The sequence below is a fragment of the Syngnathus floridae genome, chromosome 18 (assembly GCF_059516105.1).
Source record: "Syngnathus floridae isolate MCC-2025c chromosome 18, RoL_Sflo_1.0, whole genome shotgun sequence".
In the NCBI taxonomy this organism is placed as follows: domain Eukaryota; kingdom Metazoa; phylum Chordata; class Actinopteri; order Syngnathiformes; family Syngnathidae; genus Syngnathus; species Syngnathus floridae.
In genome coordinates, this window is record NC_142430.1 from 4195444 (window position 1) to 4212714 (window position 17271).

The 17271-nt window shown below is 46.9% G+C and overlaps 3 protein-coding genes across 6 annotated transcripts in view; all 3 read left to right on the forward strand.

Annotated features, from left to right (window-relative positions):
- Positions 1-2434, forward strand: part of tcf7l2 (transcription factor 7 like 2) — a 68864-nt gene extending 66430 nt beyond the window's left edge. For 2 of the 4 annotated variants that reach the window (XR_015853953.1, XR_015853956.1), the window contains one exon: positions 429-2434. The gene's annotated coding sequence lies outside the window, so the exon portion shown is untranslated. The remainder of the gene's footprint in view (positions 1-428) is intronic. The other 2 variants (XR_015853955.1, XR_015853954.1) reach the window with 2 other exon arrangements.
- LOC148382306 (gamma-crystallin M2-like) lies at positions 2283-14420 on the forward strand. The gene is made up of 5 exons (XM_088359570.1): positions 2283-2434; positions 11995-12140; positions 13108-13229; positions 13307-13549; positions 14110-14420. The coding sequence occupies exons 3-5, from the start codon at positions 13221-13223 to the stop codon at positions 14392-14394; spliced, it is 537 nt and encodes a 178-aa protein (XP_088215696.1). The 5' UTR covers positions 2283-2434; positions 11995-12140; positions 13108-13220; the 3' UTR covers positions 14395-14420.
- A 286-nt stretch (positions 14421-14706) lies between these two features.
- Positions 14707-16026, forward strand: LOC148382307 (gamma-crystallin S-1-like). Its single transcript, XM_088359571.1, has 3 exons — positions 14707-14875; positions 14989-15231; positions 15593-16026. Exons 1-3 carry the CDS (start codon positions 14867-14869, stop codon positions 15866-15868), a joined length of 528 nt encoding a protein of 175 aa, XP_088215697.1. The 5' UTR covers positions 14707-14866; the 3' UTR covers positions 15869-16026.
- Positions 16027-17271: the final 1245 nt, after the last annotated feature.

Genomic DNA, 17271 nt, shown 5'->3' on the forward strand with positions numbered 1-17271 from the left:
ACCAAACCTGTGAGCCCTGTCAAACAAAACAAGCGCTCCTTTCCGTCAGTTTTGGTAACATTTCAAGCGCACGTGTTTCTATTTCTTTGGGCAAAGGTCAATTAAGTTCTGCGTCGCCTCGCCGGCCAGTGAGCATGTCTTCCTCTTCTACTACGACCGCGACGTAATTGCAAGTTGTGCTCGGCTTCTATAAAGAGAGCGCTTGAGCCCGTTATCATGGCGGACCTCACAAGCGCTCGCTAACGAGCACACAGGGCCAAACGTACAATTTGACACCATACATTATGTCACCAAACTGTAGACATTCAAGAATAGTTTTGCCTTCCGACAAAACATTGCGGTGAACCTTGCGGTTGGATCGTTTTCAAAGTGGAGCGGAAAAAAAGGAGAGAGAAAATGATGTTGACTTTGTTTCATTGTTGTTTCAGGAAAGGAGACGCCGTTGTCGGCCTTAACCAGTCACATGAGCGCACATGGGATGACGCAACAACAAAAGTGAGTGACCGTTTTACATTCATGACTTTGTAAACAAAAACAAATATGCATTAAGTTGCTAAAGGTCAGCCGGTCACCAAACAAGTAAACTGAGGTCACGGAGCAAACAAAAATCCAGAGTCAAGGTAGCGTTGGCCGAATGTTGTCACCAGAATTGCAATCGACTCGCTTCTCGTCAATATTGCTACTTTGCATATCAATCCCGCCCTTGAACGCCTCAACGTGTTGCCGGTCATTATTTATTAGCCGGACACAAAAGTTCAAAGACGAACGGGCGCGCCGTAAGCAAAATAGCCCCTCGCGACGTTCTCGCTGCGTGCGCGGACGTCCACGACAAGTGCGGCGAGGCGAGGCGAGCTTTGATGTGACAATCATTCCCGAGTTAATTTGTCTTCAATCGCCAGCGCTCACGGCGACCATTGTGCAGTCATCAAGTCAAAAGAACACAAGAAGACCAAAAAAAGAAAGAATAAAAAAAAGCAGCCACTTTTCTGAACAATGTTGTCGCTTTGAGACGTAGTTTGATGGAAGTCCACCTAGAGGCCAAACGGGATCACTGCACGTGTCCTGTACGACCACACGTCACACCCCAAGTTTGCCTGAAAAATGGCAATCTTGCTTTTAAATATATCATCAATATTTTGATGCCCAATTGTCATTGATTTTTTTAAGAGCGTTGCACACACTTTTTTGTGCGTCATGTTTAAAGAATGGCTTGAACAAACGCTGCTAAAAGATAAATGTATAATATTACATATTACACTTAAGTAATATTTTCTGAAATAATACTTAATATCAAAGTTAAATGTGAAATAATTATTAAAACGTATTATATGATGAATAATTTTTGCCATATTTATTCACATTAATATCATGATTAAATTCCTGTGCGATGATTTTATTTTCCTAATATTCTTGCAATATTTTTTCCCTCTTAAAACTCATGTCTTATTCTAATATGGATATATGATATTAATAATGCCATCATAATATCAAAGGCATCCAATCTGTATCTAATGAAGTGCCTGGCTGTTTTGTCTTCTCCTTCCTTGTGCTCTTCTGCCACCTGGTGGTCGGCGTGTGTATGTTCCCCCAACCCTCCCACCAACATCCCAAACTGCTTGTATAGCTGGGAAATTCAGACAATATACACTCGTCCATTCTTGTTGTTGAATATGTGTGTGTGTGCGTGTGTGTGTCATCGTGATGACAGTTGATAGTTCTTTTAATGGCCAACACAATTAACTTCCAGATAGCTAAATAGGGCCTCCTCAGTGTGTTTACGTTGTCATTAAAGTGACGGCCGAAGCGGCAGCGGCGGGCCCTCATTTGCATAATTGAATGGAGTCGTGCGCGTTGTGGACTCTGGAGACCGCACACGTCATCATTAAACGTCCTCCTCCTTCTCCTTCGCCTTTTTCTTCTTTTTTCGCCATAACAAAGACCTTTAAAAGGATGAGGGGGGTGTTGGGGGGGGGGGGCTCATTACTGACAAATGTAGCTGCACCCCCAAACATCCAGCAACGCTGATGCAAATCCGGCCGCGGCTCAACTTTCCCAGTCGAATTCCGCTCAAGAGGAAAGCTCGTAAGCATGTTCCCCAAACATTCACTTTTTGACATTCTTACGGCCAGCTCCCCCCGCCCAACACAGGATGTGACCCAAAAGTTACGCAGGTGAAATTACAAGCAGGTGATCCAATAATAGCCGCGCCGCAACCATGGCTAACAAAACCCCCGTTGTGTGTGAGTTTTTTTTTTTTTTTTTGTCAGCTCCCGAGCCGAGCGTTGGCATCACAAGTGAAGTGTTTGACGTTGGGCGAGGGGATGAATCAGAGAGGAGCCCGAGACCGTTTCTCCCAAAATATCCTGAAGGAGAAGTGAACAAAGGAGCCCACCTGCCGGGAGGGAGCACGAGCGCAACGCACAAGGGCAACCAGGTACACGACACTCCTGCGCAAATAAAAATAGAATATCGGCCCTTACCCGCATCAGCATTTCAAAAGCAAAATGTGCATTTTAATATTTATAAGGGACAAGTAGTGCTTCCCCTGTGAAGGGGAAATAAACATAAATAAAAAAATAAAACAAATTAATATTTAAAAAAAAAAAAGATTTCGAGATGAGATGTAAATTCCACAAACATGACAAATATGCTTAGTTTAAAAATATGAAATATATGGTGGCATATAATAGTAGTATAAGAAAAATACTCATCACACTAAATATAAACAGATATTTTTTTATCAAATACTATATAGTGAAGGAATTCTGATGACTAAACACATAATCTACATAAAATAAATGATCGTGTTATTTTTAATGTGAAGACATGAACCAATCAAATATGTACACTGGAATATTTAATGGTTTAATACAAATATGTGTGACGGTGTTCTTGACAAAATATTCAAATATAAAATGAATGTAAAAAATTAAGTTATAATGAATCAATGTACGATATGATTTGTATACCTTTCTAAATTCTCTCAAGGTGGTGTATGCTTATCTCACATTTTTGCAGTTTAAGACGACTCGTAATCCCAATATTACAAATGTGACTGTTATAATATTGAGCGGGAAAAAAATTGACCGAGCTTGACTTCATTGAATCGTTCCAGTTGCATCCTCCCAGCTTTTTTTCTTAAATTCGTTTAAGTAAAGCAGTTTGACTCGCAATCGATGTCAATCTTCCCGGCCGACGATTATTATTGATCATAACTCAAGTTGATAGGGAAAGTGTGACAAATGTCAAGCTCTGAATTTTATTTTTTTTGTCCAGGGACAGCATCCTGCAGAGATGCGGGTGTCTCAATGATGCGCGCCTGGAGATAGCATCTTTCCATTTGCCCCGCGGCATTACCTCTGTAGGCTGAGGTTTTTATTATCGGGGCCGCCGCTGCCGATAACGACGTTCCGCCCTCGCTCTGACGCTAAACGGCCAGATTGTTTACGTGCGCGCGTGCGTGCGTGCGTGATAAGCCTCAGGAGCAACACTCACTCCATCGACACTTGAGCATCTAAATTAATTGTAGCCTGCTTTGGTTCAAATGTCACCATAATAAAAGCTTCTGAAATAACCCAATAGTAGCATTTTTATTTATATTTTTGCTTCTGTTGGTACCCCCCCCCCCCCCCCCCCCAAAAAAAAAACATACAGTGACTGAAGCAAACTATATTTCCATTTCCACATCAGAGCCCAACCTTTCCAAAAGAAAACAAGGCGGGCCGCTGTGTTATTGCATGAAACACGTTGGCTGTTTTTTTGCCGCGCTACAAATCAGTTGTGACACGGGCAATCTGTGCGTCCACGGTGGAGAAAAAAATAAAAAGAGGGTTCAAACGCGGCTAGGGGGAGCCTTGTCGGGCGCTAAGCGCGCAATGCAGCTAATGGCCTCCCATCTACGTCTGCCGGCTAGCGCTTAAAAACTCTTTGGCGCTTTGATGTCGCGGCGAGCGACGTTCCTCTTTGGGACCGCCGTCCCAGATTTAAAGGCCTGCCGCGTGCCGCCGGCCCTTTGTTTTGCCGTAAACTCTTGTTTTTTTCATCTTTTGCCATTCCTCACGGGGGCATGTTGTCGTCGTTCGTTTTTGGAAGGGGGTGGGTGGGGGGACGTCGGCAAGCGGGAGTTGAAATGGAAGGCATCTCGCTTTTGCGCTTGCTCCTTGCTTTGTGTGTCTCTTCTTATTACGTAGGCTCGGAAGTTTTGATCAATGTAGGTTGAATTAGCCGTCATTTTTGCAGTGTGTACTATATACTGCAATTATTATTGTCACACAGATTTTCTCGTGCAGTCGGGCGAGGCCGTCATATCTCGCAGAGAATGAAGCACAAGTAGACACACAGTCGGATAGACTGTGTGTCTACTTGTGCTTCTTCACCGTTTGTGTTCCACTATTGATGCTAGTTTAGTTGGCCTGAACCTTCACTACCGTAATTCCACCGCAAGAGGTGCAGCCAAATAACTTCTGGAATTCACAAAGGCCCTTCCTTCTCCCGCCTGTTCATCTTACAGATGTCTACCCGAATGCTTGGAACACACGAGTAGCTGAATGCCTGATTAAAAAAAAAAAAAAAAAAGCAAAACGAGATGGAGGCGCGCAGACGTGTGCGACGATTCAAAGCTCTTGAAGTCAGCCAGCCAGTCAGCCAGCCAGCCAGGTGTGGAGTGTTTGGGAGATCTCGCGTTTGAAAGAACTTGTGAGAGATGCCGAAAGAGAAGGAGAGCGCACGGCAAGCGTTTGAGAACAATGCGCCGTGCGTAAACAAGTCCTCACATCTCCAAAAGCGAGCAGCAAATGTTTGAAAGTCTCCTTTTCCACGCTGCGCTCATTAGCATGGCGAGGAAGTGCTTCTTGCCGCTTGGCTTTGTGACGTCCTTTCTTGCTTCCTTGCACCTCTGTCCTCCCAACTTTGGCACATCGCTTAGCCTTGTCCAGAACCAGATTTTGTTTCTCCCCCTTTGACCTGGCACTTTTCATTGGGAGCACGACTTTGTGTCTTGGCAGCGGGAGCGCTCTCGCCATGCGGAGACGATGGCTTCCTTTGCCTCCATTTTGTGTGATCTCGCCGCGTTGTATAACTCTTTTGCGCTGCTCTTGTGTCGTCTTTTTTTTTTTTTCTTGGATCTTTTTGAAATCCCTCCCTTGCTCTTTCTGTGAGTTGCGTTCCGTATCGACCGCTCGCCGTTTTTTAATGTTGCGGCAAAAAAGGCCCGGGGCTTGCGGCTGGGTGGTGATGGCGGAGGGAGGGAGGGAGGGAGCGAGGGGTTGACTCCTGCCGCCCCCGTAGTGAACTCGGGCTCCCCACGCTCTCGCAAGTGCACTTGCTCTTTTCTTCTTGTCTTGCCTCTTCTTTTCCCGCTTTCCCGCACCCCATGCAAAGATCACCTCATAGAAGATTAAGATGTCGGAGCGGGATATTTGCACAAATAACCATCAAAGCAGTCCCGCGGGGGGCGCCAGAGAGCGCCGCGCTCACGGAGGCCTCGGTCCAAAGCTGCCAGGGAACAAACGGGACGGCTCCTCCGCCGGTCGGCCCCTTTTCAGATCCCCTCTTGACTCGCCTTTGTCTCTTTTTTTTTTTTTTTAACGTTCTTCAGCGATCGATGCACTTCGCCGCCGCCCGAGATGAGCCTTTAATGGGACTTGAGCCGCTGATATCTCACTCCTCGTCTTGTTTGATTGCCAGGCTACGCTTCCCGTACGGCCGGAGGTCGAGCCGAGCGTCCCCCGTTTACCGGCCTGACCTTTGTTGCGGCTGCTAATGCGGGACGGCACGTAGCCGCTCGCCAGAGTTTAGATTTTTGGCAGAAATAACCGTTTTCCATCACGGCGAACGCAGCTCGTCTATACAGTAAACGAACATCACGATTGAGTCCTCGATGGCTTCGCCGACAAACTGTAAAAGATACTTTCAAGCGGCGCTCGTCTTTCAAGTGGCGTTCTGGCGCTTTTGACGTCCCCCAACGTCCCCCCCATCCAAAAAGAAAAGGCTGCACTAACGGCGCAGGTTTGACGACCGTTTGAAGGCTCAGCGGCGCTGACAAGCACGTCACGTGTAGCGGCCATGTTTTGTGTTAATACGACAAATTAAATCAGCCCGCCGAGCCCCCCCGTCGGGAATTCCGCACGCAGTCGACGCTTGCTGTGACAAATAGCAAAAGTTTGCCGTTGCTGAAGCCCCCCGCTGCAAAATGGCCGTTTTTTGTTTTTTTGCATCCGCCCAAGATGAGGTCATTGGGAGTAAATGATGTGCTTTGTGACCCCTGGCCCAGCCCCTCCGTCTTTGCCAATAGGAACCTCAAAGACGCCAACCCTGGCGCGTTATTGATTGGACACTCGATAGAAGGTCACGAGGGGTCCGGCTTTTGTCCTCCCCTCCCCCCAATAATTCCATTTCCCACAACGCTCTCAGCGGAGACATCTTGAGTGGCTTGCAAATGTCAGGGATATTTTTTTTTGTATTAATTAATTGTTAATTAGCTCCCTGAGGCTCGCTCACTAATTGAGAGCCCCAAAAAACGATAGCGCCGCACAACTGGTACATAAATTAACCCGGTATTAGAAAAGAAACAAAATAGACAAGTCTTTCAATTTTAATTTGTGTCTTAGGCTTCCTCAACGTGTCAGCCCGACCTGTCAAAAGCATCCCGTCGACGTCGCCAAAGTTTTGTAGCAATTAGCACGGGCCTCGCTCGTCGCACTCAACTTTTAGCGCTGCGTAATTAGCGCTTGTGGAAAGACCCCGCCCCCCCACCGCCGCCTTTGTCAAGGAGTTGAGAGACGTCGGCAGGAAAGGTTGGCTGCGGGTGGGCGGGTGAACGTGCCACGCTCACGCCTGTTCCTCAATTACGCCCCCCGCCGTCACACGTCGACGCTAACGCAAAGTCTTCCAACCTCATATAAATAGATCACTTGGATCAACCTGGCTTTGGATTTTTAATTTAAAGTGCGACATCAGTGGCGTCAATCTTAAAAAACACAAAAAAAACCGCAAGAGTCTAATTGCGAGCTTCACGGCGGGCTTGATTTGACTTTTTTTCGTTTTTTGTCGTTTCGAGGCATCGCAGTGACAGTAAACATGTGAGAATATTGGTTTTGTCTATTCAAGTTGTCGGCTGGCTCGCGAAAGTTTGCGCTCTTAAAACAAATAGGTCAAAGTTTGTTAGCGGCGGCAAAAGTTGAAGATGAAAACGCCCCACCGGCTCGTCGAACTGCGTCAATATTCAACATTTCCACGCAAACTCATTATCGGCAAAACTTTTGCTTTATCTGATGACAAAAACCTCTTCGACAGAATCTCCAAATTTGGACTTTTTGATCAGAAAAACTTTGAGTGTTTTTGGCACAGTTTGTACTTGATTAAAGAAGATGTTTGCTTTTTCTTGGATGAGAAACTTTTTTAGCCGATGGAACGTTTCAACCTGCGCTCTTTGTCGAAATGCAGCAACCATGTTGTATTGTGGTTCATACCGGAAGAGTTTCAGATGTTAAGTCTTTTTTTTTTTTTTTTTTTTTTTGTATCCCGTCGTCTGTCACAATCCCCTTGGCGGGGCCCCCTCGGATCGATCACCGCCCGCTATTGACACGACACCCGCCGAGGGCCGCCATTAAGCCGGCCCAGAGCCAATGTGGCACTTCAAAAAAAAAAAAAAAAAAGAAACGTCCGCCGCCTTTCATGTTTGTCAACATCATCCCACCAATTTGCATAATGACCTTAAGAAAAAAAAAACAGACAAGGGCAAAGTTGCTTTGTCGTTTGTCTGTCGCCTAATTAGAGAGAAGCGAGGGGCCGAGGCTGCGATCGCCTGCAGGAAAGCGCTGTGATCGCCTTGACAAAGCGCACCTTGGCTAATGAAAGCCCCTTTTCGTCTTTAAAAAAAAAAAAAAAAAAACACCTTCCAGACGTCTCGCTAGACAAAAGCGCTGAGGTGTCACTTTAACGCGCATGCAAATGACAGCGGCATGTCACAATCATTTATTGATGAAGGAGGTCACCGACGGGGTCTGCGGTTTAGCTGAGCCCGCCCAGGAGGCGCTCGTGTTTCCCATCATGCCTCACTGACGGACGGCCAAGACAGACAAGGACGCAGAAAGGAGGAGGAAGAAAAAGTTGCAAAAACATGAAGGCGTGCATAATTAGGACTTTTCGAATAATGTGGCAAAACGAGTCCAGCAGAGGGCACTCTTCTTGCTCGTGAGCTAATTAACTTTTTTTAGTGGAAGCTAATTGGGTTACTGCTTTCCCTTTTTTGGTTGGGAATAAATAAGAGTTGTTTGTTGTTGTTTTAGTTGCACAATTCCATCTTATCCCAGAACGTCCTGACGGTTTTGTGGCCCAAGCTGAAGTTCCCCGCTGTCTCTGACTGTGCACTCGGAGGAGGGGAAACAATATGTGTGTGAAAGTGCGCAATTTGCTTCCCCTCCCCTGCGGAACAGGCCCCTTTTCCCGCCGTCGTCAAACGGAATGACTAAACGGCGGGGCTCTTATTAATTTAGAAGCTTACGGGCGCGACGTGGCGTGATTGACAATGTGATAAATGTTATTTGAATATGCTTGACATGAATTATGTAAGTGCAGAGCGATACGCCGCCGGTGGCTTTGTTGGCTCCCTCCAGCTCGCTGCTGTTCCTCTCAAATAATTCGAGCGTTGGTTGCCGTACAATATGAAGGGCCATCCTTTTTTTTTTGTACTCCAGTGTGCGGTATCCATTTATCGATCGGCCGTCCGAACGCCTTCCCTCTAATAGATGTTCGTTCAATTCTAGCAAGACACACTTGTGTATTTGCGATGTTTGCATGATGTTGACATCCCTGCAAGGACTTCCTGTCCCACTTGATGTTGTTCAACACGCGTGTATTCCGACTTCTCGTCACGTGAATGTCGTGGCTCTGAAAATACTTTGAAAAGGTTTGCGTGCTGCATTGCGCATTTCCTCGATGCAATTTTTCCCATCTGAGTGTATCTCAGTATTTATTGGGTTATTTAAGAGATACATGACCATCTATGTTTGAATACGTCATTTTTTTCTGGAGAAACGGCTTTAAGAGCACTTTTTCTTCCTGGTGTGTTTTTGTCCCTCGTCTCCTTCTTCTCGCGGCTCCTCGCCTTTGTTGCAGACATCGGCGCGCCTCAGCGGCGCTCTGGGACGGCCCCCGTCAATCACGGCTCCACGCGTACGGAGAAACATTTCAAACGTGGCCTCAAAGGCGACGCGTGACAGGCGAGCGTTTGAACGTGGCTGTAGCGCCCAAAACAAACGGCAAAAACAACGACGGCGCAGGCGGGGAGGACGACTCCCCAAAAGTTAAAAAGAGGCGAGAATGTGGGTCTTGACGATGAGAATTAGATTGTGGTGTTTTTTTAATTGGGCCGGAGCGGGACGTCCCCGGCCAGCCCCTTGTGCTCTTCGGAGGCCTCGCTGGTGCGCTTGATTTATGCCTCCTTTGCTCGTCAGTCCCGGTAGGAAAGCGAAAACTGAGACGAGGCATCGTCGGAAGAGCTCGTCAATAGTACATTGTCAAACCCACTTGGTAGCTTTTCCAGTCGGATGCTGAGTCGTCAACCTTGCTCACGATGAAAACGCCCATTCAGCAAACTACATTGCTGATGATCTGTCTCGTTAGTGTGCATGCTTCATATTTGTGAGTTGACTTTTAAAGTCACCAAAATGGCGCTCTTGACTTGTTGAGACTTTGCGCATCGTGTCATGACAGACCGAGTTTCGTATTGCCATGTGAGATGATGTGCAAAGCCCTGAAAATAATTTATTGGACCTAAGAATAATCACAAGAACAAAAACAAAGCCATTTCTCGGGGCCTGCCCAAAATATCCCCACAAACGTCATCAGACCCAAAAAAAAAAAAAAAAAAAAAACGTCCTATCAAATGCATAAAAAAAAAACGTGACGCTTCCAAACAAGACTTTAGAACATTTCAAAAGGCAAATCAAAGCAACAAGAGTGATAAGCACAAAGGGGATGTTCCCGCGCCGGGCCCCGACACGAGTAACCGCCGTCTCTCCGGCCCGGCCCGGCGTGGCGTGTGACACTTTTGACTGTTTGCTTTGAAAGCACTCGCGTGCGTGCTGGGGGACGCAGGTCACGTCAGCCTGAAAGTGATTTTGTTTTTCTGTTTCCAAGCGCTCCCTCGCACGTTGCGCGCTCGAGCGTTACAAATGTTTAGATGCAAGCAAACAAATGCACATCCAAGCTACAACAAAACACAGACCAAAAAAAAAAAAGTTCTCATAGAAGCCCTTGCTTTGGCTTCCAGTGCCCTCTAGTGTTGGAAAAGGATTTGTCGCCTTCATCTGGCTAAGATTGGACAGGACAGAAGAGCTTCCTCGATTTAAAATTAAAATAAGAAAAGATAATGTGAGATAAAACACATTGAAATAATTGTTTTGAAATATGAGATGCAAGTCATGATTTTGTAGTCACAACAACAAATTGTAAAAAACAAATGTCGCGTCCATTTAAAAATGTGCCACAAATTATTTAGTTTATTCCTTATTTAGTTCATAAATTTGCCAGTAGTGGAAACCTCAGCATTATTTTTTCAAGTCTACTTACGAGTCACATGCAAATAATTAGAACTATTACATGTGAATAAAAATATATTCTAAAAAAATAAAGTTCTTAAAGGAGGATGAAACATGAAAACAAAATCTTGGAAGGTCAAAATAACACTTTTTTATCTATAAGGATGGAAGCTAGCAGGGTAAAAAGTTGAAGCATGAATAGTTAAAGCATTTATTATCGGCCTTAATGAATTCAAGGCGGCTGTGTTTTTGCTTCTTTGAGCTGCTGAGGAGCAGCAGCAGCTGCTGCTCGGCCCGCTTCTTGTGCTTCTTGTGCTGCTTGTGCTTGTGGTTGCGGCGCAGTCAGAAGCTCATTTCAAACAACTCGCAAGCTCCCCTCAGGACGCCGCCTTCTAATGTCATCACTTCAACTCCACTAATGCCGCGCTTTTATTTCGTATGCGCGCCCGCTGCGGGACGAGGCCAAGAAACACACATTCAAAACAATTCCAAGACTTTTTCTATCTGCTCTTATTTGCAGGAGACGCCTCGTTCGCCGTTTGAGTTTAATTTGAGGCCATGTGATCATGAGCCGCCAGCGTTATTGATGCTAAGTAAAAGGGATGTACAGAGGAAGCGGACTCCTCATTAGGTACACCTACACGATACCATGCAGAGGCCTTTTTGATATAATAGCAAGTTGAAATTTCACCTACTAAAAAAAAAAAAAATGCCTACTCCCCCATCTCCCCCCTCATCTGCCGGGACTCCTCGAAATAAAATTCAAATGGCCTCTGGCAAATTATAAAAAAAAATCGAGCTTTCATGCTGCCAAGTTGAAAAAAAAAAGTGCAAGCAGTCAATCAAAGTCAGGTTATTATTTTTTTTCTTTCCTTTAAAACGGATGAAGATCATTATGAGCACAAGTTGCCTGGGCAGGAGTTCCGGCGACTAATGTGATCAATAATTGATCGACGGTGCAATGAGTCAAGATATAAATAAATAAATGTAAAAAAAATAATAATAATCTGCCGATTTTCCGCCTCCCCTCTGGTGCGCTTGTCACTTGCTGTTGTCAGAACCCATTTGCTTTCGTGACAAATTCGAAGACGCCAACGAGGGCGGCACACGTGTTTAGAAAGCTGAAAGACAGGGATGGGGGGGGCGAGGGGGGCTCTGGACTGGGCAGAGTGTGACTTATTTGACAGGAGGCCATGTGAGGCACTGAAACTCAACTACTTGCTGTAAAGGTCCATTCCAAGTTTCCACGGCCGCTTTAGATTCTCCGTCCATCGGCTCTGTTGACGGACTCCTAAATGTGGACTCCGCTTTAAGCGTACTTTGAATAAAACTTCCAATCTGAAGAGTATAATTGACAGCTGCACGCATGCACACGCTGGCTGGCTCTGTCCGAGCGCCTCCCGTCTGCTTCCTGCTCTTCCAACAAACTGTTTCCTCTTAATTATCCCCCCAGAAAAAAAAAAACGGAGCACATCAGAGACACGGCAGAAAATCCGAAGGCCTTGGCACGGGCTCACAGCGACGCCGGCGTCTGCCGTTCCCGATAGAGCGCCGGCGCTGGCAGGGACAAGAGAGGCGGCAGCAGCGGCTGGAGATTCGGTAAGGACCGTTTTGCTAGCTCCCTATTCTGAGAGGCTTACTTGGCTGGCGTGCTTTATTTATTTTTTTTGCTAGCCGTCTCGCACGGGAGCGCCATTGTTTACACCTCGGCAGCGTGCTGCTTTTGAGAGAGAGCGAGGCCGGCACGCTATCTCGCATGGCAACATTTTGGGGGTGACGCTTGTTCTATACGGCGGGGTCAGCCCACATTTTGGATTGCGCGAATCGAACATCCCGACGCCGCTGTCGAGCAACTGAAGTCTCCTCGTTGGCACGCTACTGGCAGACTGAGGTGCCTGCAAACCCGAGCGTGCATGCTTGTTATTCACAGCAAAGTTGAGAGGGGTGGTTAGTTGGTGGTGTAGAACCTCACACAGCCCACCTTTTGGTCTTGGCATCAAATTGCTGAGTCTAAATTGGGAACCTCAGGATGATTATTGGCATCTTAGCCATTTTCTTTTGTGAGGTCAAAGGTTAAAAGTTAATCAAGTCCGGGTTTCTCCTCACTCGGCAGGGTGTGCATGGAAAGAAGCGCCATTTGATGTTAGCTCGCCTTCAGGGAGGTGGGGCAGCGTCGGGAACATTCGCGCAACTCGCCTGGCCCGTTTGCTGTGATTGTCTTTCCACAAAACAACAAAAAGCCAGTGTGGAAAAAAGAGGGGTCGCTCGTGCTTTGTTTTGCCTTGAAAGGCCAAAAGGTGTGGGTGACCTTTCTGCTCTCGAGTGGGAGGGGCTGCAAATTGATGGCATTGCTCCCCAACATTGTGTATCTGTAAATCACAAACCCTAACTTGAAGCTAACTCCTTGATGCCCCTTACAAATATTTTTCCAGGAGCAATGGGTAGAAAATCGTCCCTCGCTGGACACTCCCCCCCCCCCCCTCCCCATCGCTTTGTTGTTAGGAGGCCACGCACCCTAAAGACCTTTTGTCCTGCCTTTCAAAAGCTTCCACGCTTGCTTCTATAGATAAACACTAGCACAGAGGAGATAAGTGGACAAAAGAGGGCCTGGCGTGAAAAGCCACGAGGGAGGATATAAAAGGAAGCACCAAGTACGCAGGCGGGCCGTCAGGCGCTAACATGGGCAAGGTAGGACGCAGTTCTAATTGGATCGCACGCAAACGGCTAGCAAAATCCTCGAGTGACGGAGCTCTCTCTCCTTCTAGATCATCTTCTACGAAGGCCGCGACTTCCAGGGCCCGCAGTGGGAGTGCGGTGGCGACTGCGCCGACACCTTGCGCCACTTGGGCCGCTGCAACTCCATCCGGTCCAGCGGCGGTCACTGGGTGCTCTACGAGAAGGCCAACTTTGCCGGCTACCAGTACGTCCTGGGCCCTGGCGACTACCCCGACTTTGGCAGCTGGATGGGATTCAACGACCGCATCCGCTCCTGCCAGATGTTCCCGCCGGTGAGTCAATCAAACAGACAGCTCCAGTCCACCCCTCCTCCTCCTCCTCCTCCTCTCCCCTCCCTCTCCCTAGCGCACCCCGGTGCACCGCCGCTCACCTTGCACATCAAATGGTCGCCTTTTCAAAATGGATGTCAATCAGCGGGGCTTTTGATTCCATTTCGAGATCCTCTGGCAGGTCACGGCATGAAAGGCTTTGGCTGCCAGGCCCACAAAGGAGAAGCAGTCAGCCTTTAAAAGGAATATCAGACAACCCCATAAGACTCCGCTGCCTTCATTCTAATTCCGCTAATCACACAAACGGCTTCTGGCGCTTTCAGGCAGCGCCGTGCAAATGTTTAAAAAAAAAAATCTAAACTTGTGTCACGCCCCTGAAAGTGTTGCTGCTTCAAGGTGCGCTGCCTTTCAAAGTGAAAGATTATCTCAGGCCAGAGACAACAAATTCCAAAACTGCCGTCATACTTGCCAAAGTCACCAAGAGTAGATCAGCAATCTGCTTTCCCGTGAGTTGATTTTATGCAAAGCCATGCCCGAGATCTAAACCCGACCCCGCTTTCCAGTACAGGGGCTCGTACAAGTTGAAGCTGTTCCCCCGTCCCGACCTGTCGGGCCGAGCCACGGAGGTGACGGACGACTGCCCCGACGTGGCCTCGCGCTTGCGCCTGAGCGACGTCTACTCGTGCGACGTGGCCGAGGGCTTCTGGGTCTTGTATGAGCACCCCAACTACAGGGGGCGCCAGTTCGTCCTGCGCCCCGGCGAGTACAGGGCCTGCGGCGACTGGGGCAGCCAGCAGCCGGCGGTGGGCTCGCTACGTCGGATCAAAACCCTCAAGGCCAACGAGTAATAAATTCACAGGCATTTGCACAAAAATGCGCCTTTTGTCACGTTATTTTGCCTCATTTGAGATTTGGTCGGGCAACGCCCCCTGGAATTAAGACTGCCCAATCGCATCGCGGCACGCAGCTCAAGGTAAGTCATGTCTACTTTGTTGATTTGTAAATAATTTCAAAAATAGCGTTATGGAGAAATGTTGACCTAAACAAATTTTCATTTCAGCAGATGTTGCAACTCCTATTTGACTTTTTTTTTTTTTTCTTTCCTGCTGCATGAGGAAAAGTTGCAGCCGAGCCGCATTTTCCACAGCGCTTAGCCGGGACAAAGCGGCCGTCGGTGCAGCTGGGCAAGCCTGCTGACTCGGCCCCATTTTGCCGCACTTGGCTTTTGTTCGTGCGACTCACCAGCTCTATAAAGGTGCTGCCGCGTCCATAACGTGGCCCGAGCCGATCTGCCGTATTTTCTGATCGCCCGCCGCCACAATGAGCAAGGTAAGTGGCACAAATACAACATTTACACATAAAAAAAAAACTAAAAGAACTTTTTCTACTTGATTTGTATATTTTTTTTCCCCACCCCTACTTAAAAACCATGCTTTTGTTAGATCATCTTCTTTGAGGATCGCAACTTCCAGGGCCGCCACTTTGAGTGCAGCGGCGACTGCCCCGAGATGCAAAACCACTTCAGCCGCTGCAACTCCATCCGCGTTGAGAACGGCTGCTGGGTGGCTTACGAGAAGCCCAACTACGCTGGCTACCAGTACGTGCTCCACAAGGGCGACTACCCCGACTACCAGCGCTGGGCCGGATTCAACGACTGCATCCGTTCCTGCCGCCTGGTGCCGCCCGTGAGTCTGCCCACTTGTACACACACACACACACACGCGCGCGATCACACAATAACACTTAATTTTGATTTGAATGTAAAATGTTTTTGTCAAATAATGCATTTTTATTTATCTATTTTTATCTAATAATGTGATTTTTTTTTTTTTGTTTCATGAAAAAAAAACTATACTATTGTTTTTCACCAAATTTGGAGTTTTTTCTTCTGACAAATTTTGTGGGTACCTTCACAGAAATGACCCAAAAGTTAATATCAAAAAGAAAACCCCTTTCTAAATGCGCATTTGTTTAAAAAAGAAAAAAAAAAAAACACGGATGGATAGGCCGAAAAGATTTGCTGGCTTGTTTTTGTTGCGGCCACAGTACAACGGCAGCTACCGGATGAAGATCTTTGAGCGGTCGGATTTTGGCGGGCAGAACCTGGAGCTGATGGAAGACTGCCCCGACCTGAACGAGCGCTTCCACACACGCGACATCTCCTCGGTCAACGTGATGGAGGGCTACTGGATGCTGCACGAGCACCCCAACTACAGGGGGCGCCAGTACTTCCTGCGTCCCGGCGAGTACCGCCGACACAGCGAGTGGGGCGGCGCCAGCCCCACCGTGGGCTCGCTCAGACGTGTCACCCAGCTCGACTGATTTGTCGCTCGTTCTCGTGCCACCGCCACCGAACTTCCTTCCCTCTTTCTCGACGTCTCGTCTATTTGCCGAAAACAAAATAGTCCCCCGGTAGAATGTTTGTGCCTTGCCACCGCCTGCCCAAATCCACACAGAAAATAAAATCTTCAGAAAAGTCAGCTTGCGTTTGGTTTCTCAGTCCCTAAACAGTCAGCAAAAACAATTTCATCATTAAAAAAAAAGATAAATTTTCCAGATTAAGTAAAAGAAAGTTTGTGTCTCCAAAGTTTGTGAGTTTTGTGGGAATGGATGTGCGCCTCCAAACACAAAAGATGGATTAAAAGATGTTGAAAATAGAAAAACACCAAAATTGTCAGATGAAAAACATCAAGCTCCAAATATGTAAAAAAAAACACACAATTTTGTTTAAAAAAATAGAAAAGTAATATTTATCATATTACTTTTACTATTTTATTTTTATTACTATATTTATATTTTTTACTTTTATTATTTTAACTAAAAATATAATATTTTTAGTTAAAAAAGCAATACTTGTTTTAAAAGTAATGACATGTTTAGTTAAAAAAACAATACTTGTTTTAAAATTGCACCTCTAGATTTTCTTTTCTTTTTTTTTTTTTGGGGTGATACATTGGCTGGCACGTTGTCAGCCATTATCATCAAGGCGAGCGGCGGCCTCCATCTTCCTTTGTAGCTGGCGCCGCTATTAAAGAGCACTAGAGGCTACGAGCGGATGTACAACAAGTAAGCGTCTTTAGCAGATCACATGGCGCCATGAAAGACGTCCACGTTAGATCCACATCACAGGCCTCAAAGACACGCCGCGCCACGCCGTCAAAGTGTCCCGCGATTAGCCCCGAGCCAGCGGGCGGGAAACGCGCTCGCAACCAAAAAAAAAAAAAAAAAACACAAAACCCGCTGCTCATGCATTTTGCAGCAGCCCGCGATTCCTCTTTCAGAAATAAATATCAATTATTGAAATTGTTAATTAGGCGCCGTCTAATTGGCCGGGATTCGCATGAATAAATCACTCTAGGCATTAATTATTGACTGCTGAGGAGAGGAGGAAAAGAATGAAGCGCGTTTGCTGCTCTCTTAAGATCAACATTGAGAGGAAATATGAGTTTTGGCCTCCAGTAATGTCCAATTAAGGGATTTCCGCCTTTTTTTTGGGGGGTGCACCAGTCAAGCGCTTTGACTTGTCGTACGGATGCATGACAATTCCCAGAAGGGGGCGGAGCATCTTTAAATCAAGTGGGCGGTTGAGGTTTGGGAAATGTCCGCTCATTTCCTCCCAAATCAACATTGCAGCGGAAATGACAACCTGGCAAGTTGTCCCGCTCGCATGTCCTGCGTATGTTTTACGAGTGGGAAAAAAAACGAGATGCCTGCTCCACTTTTTC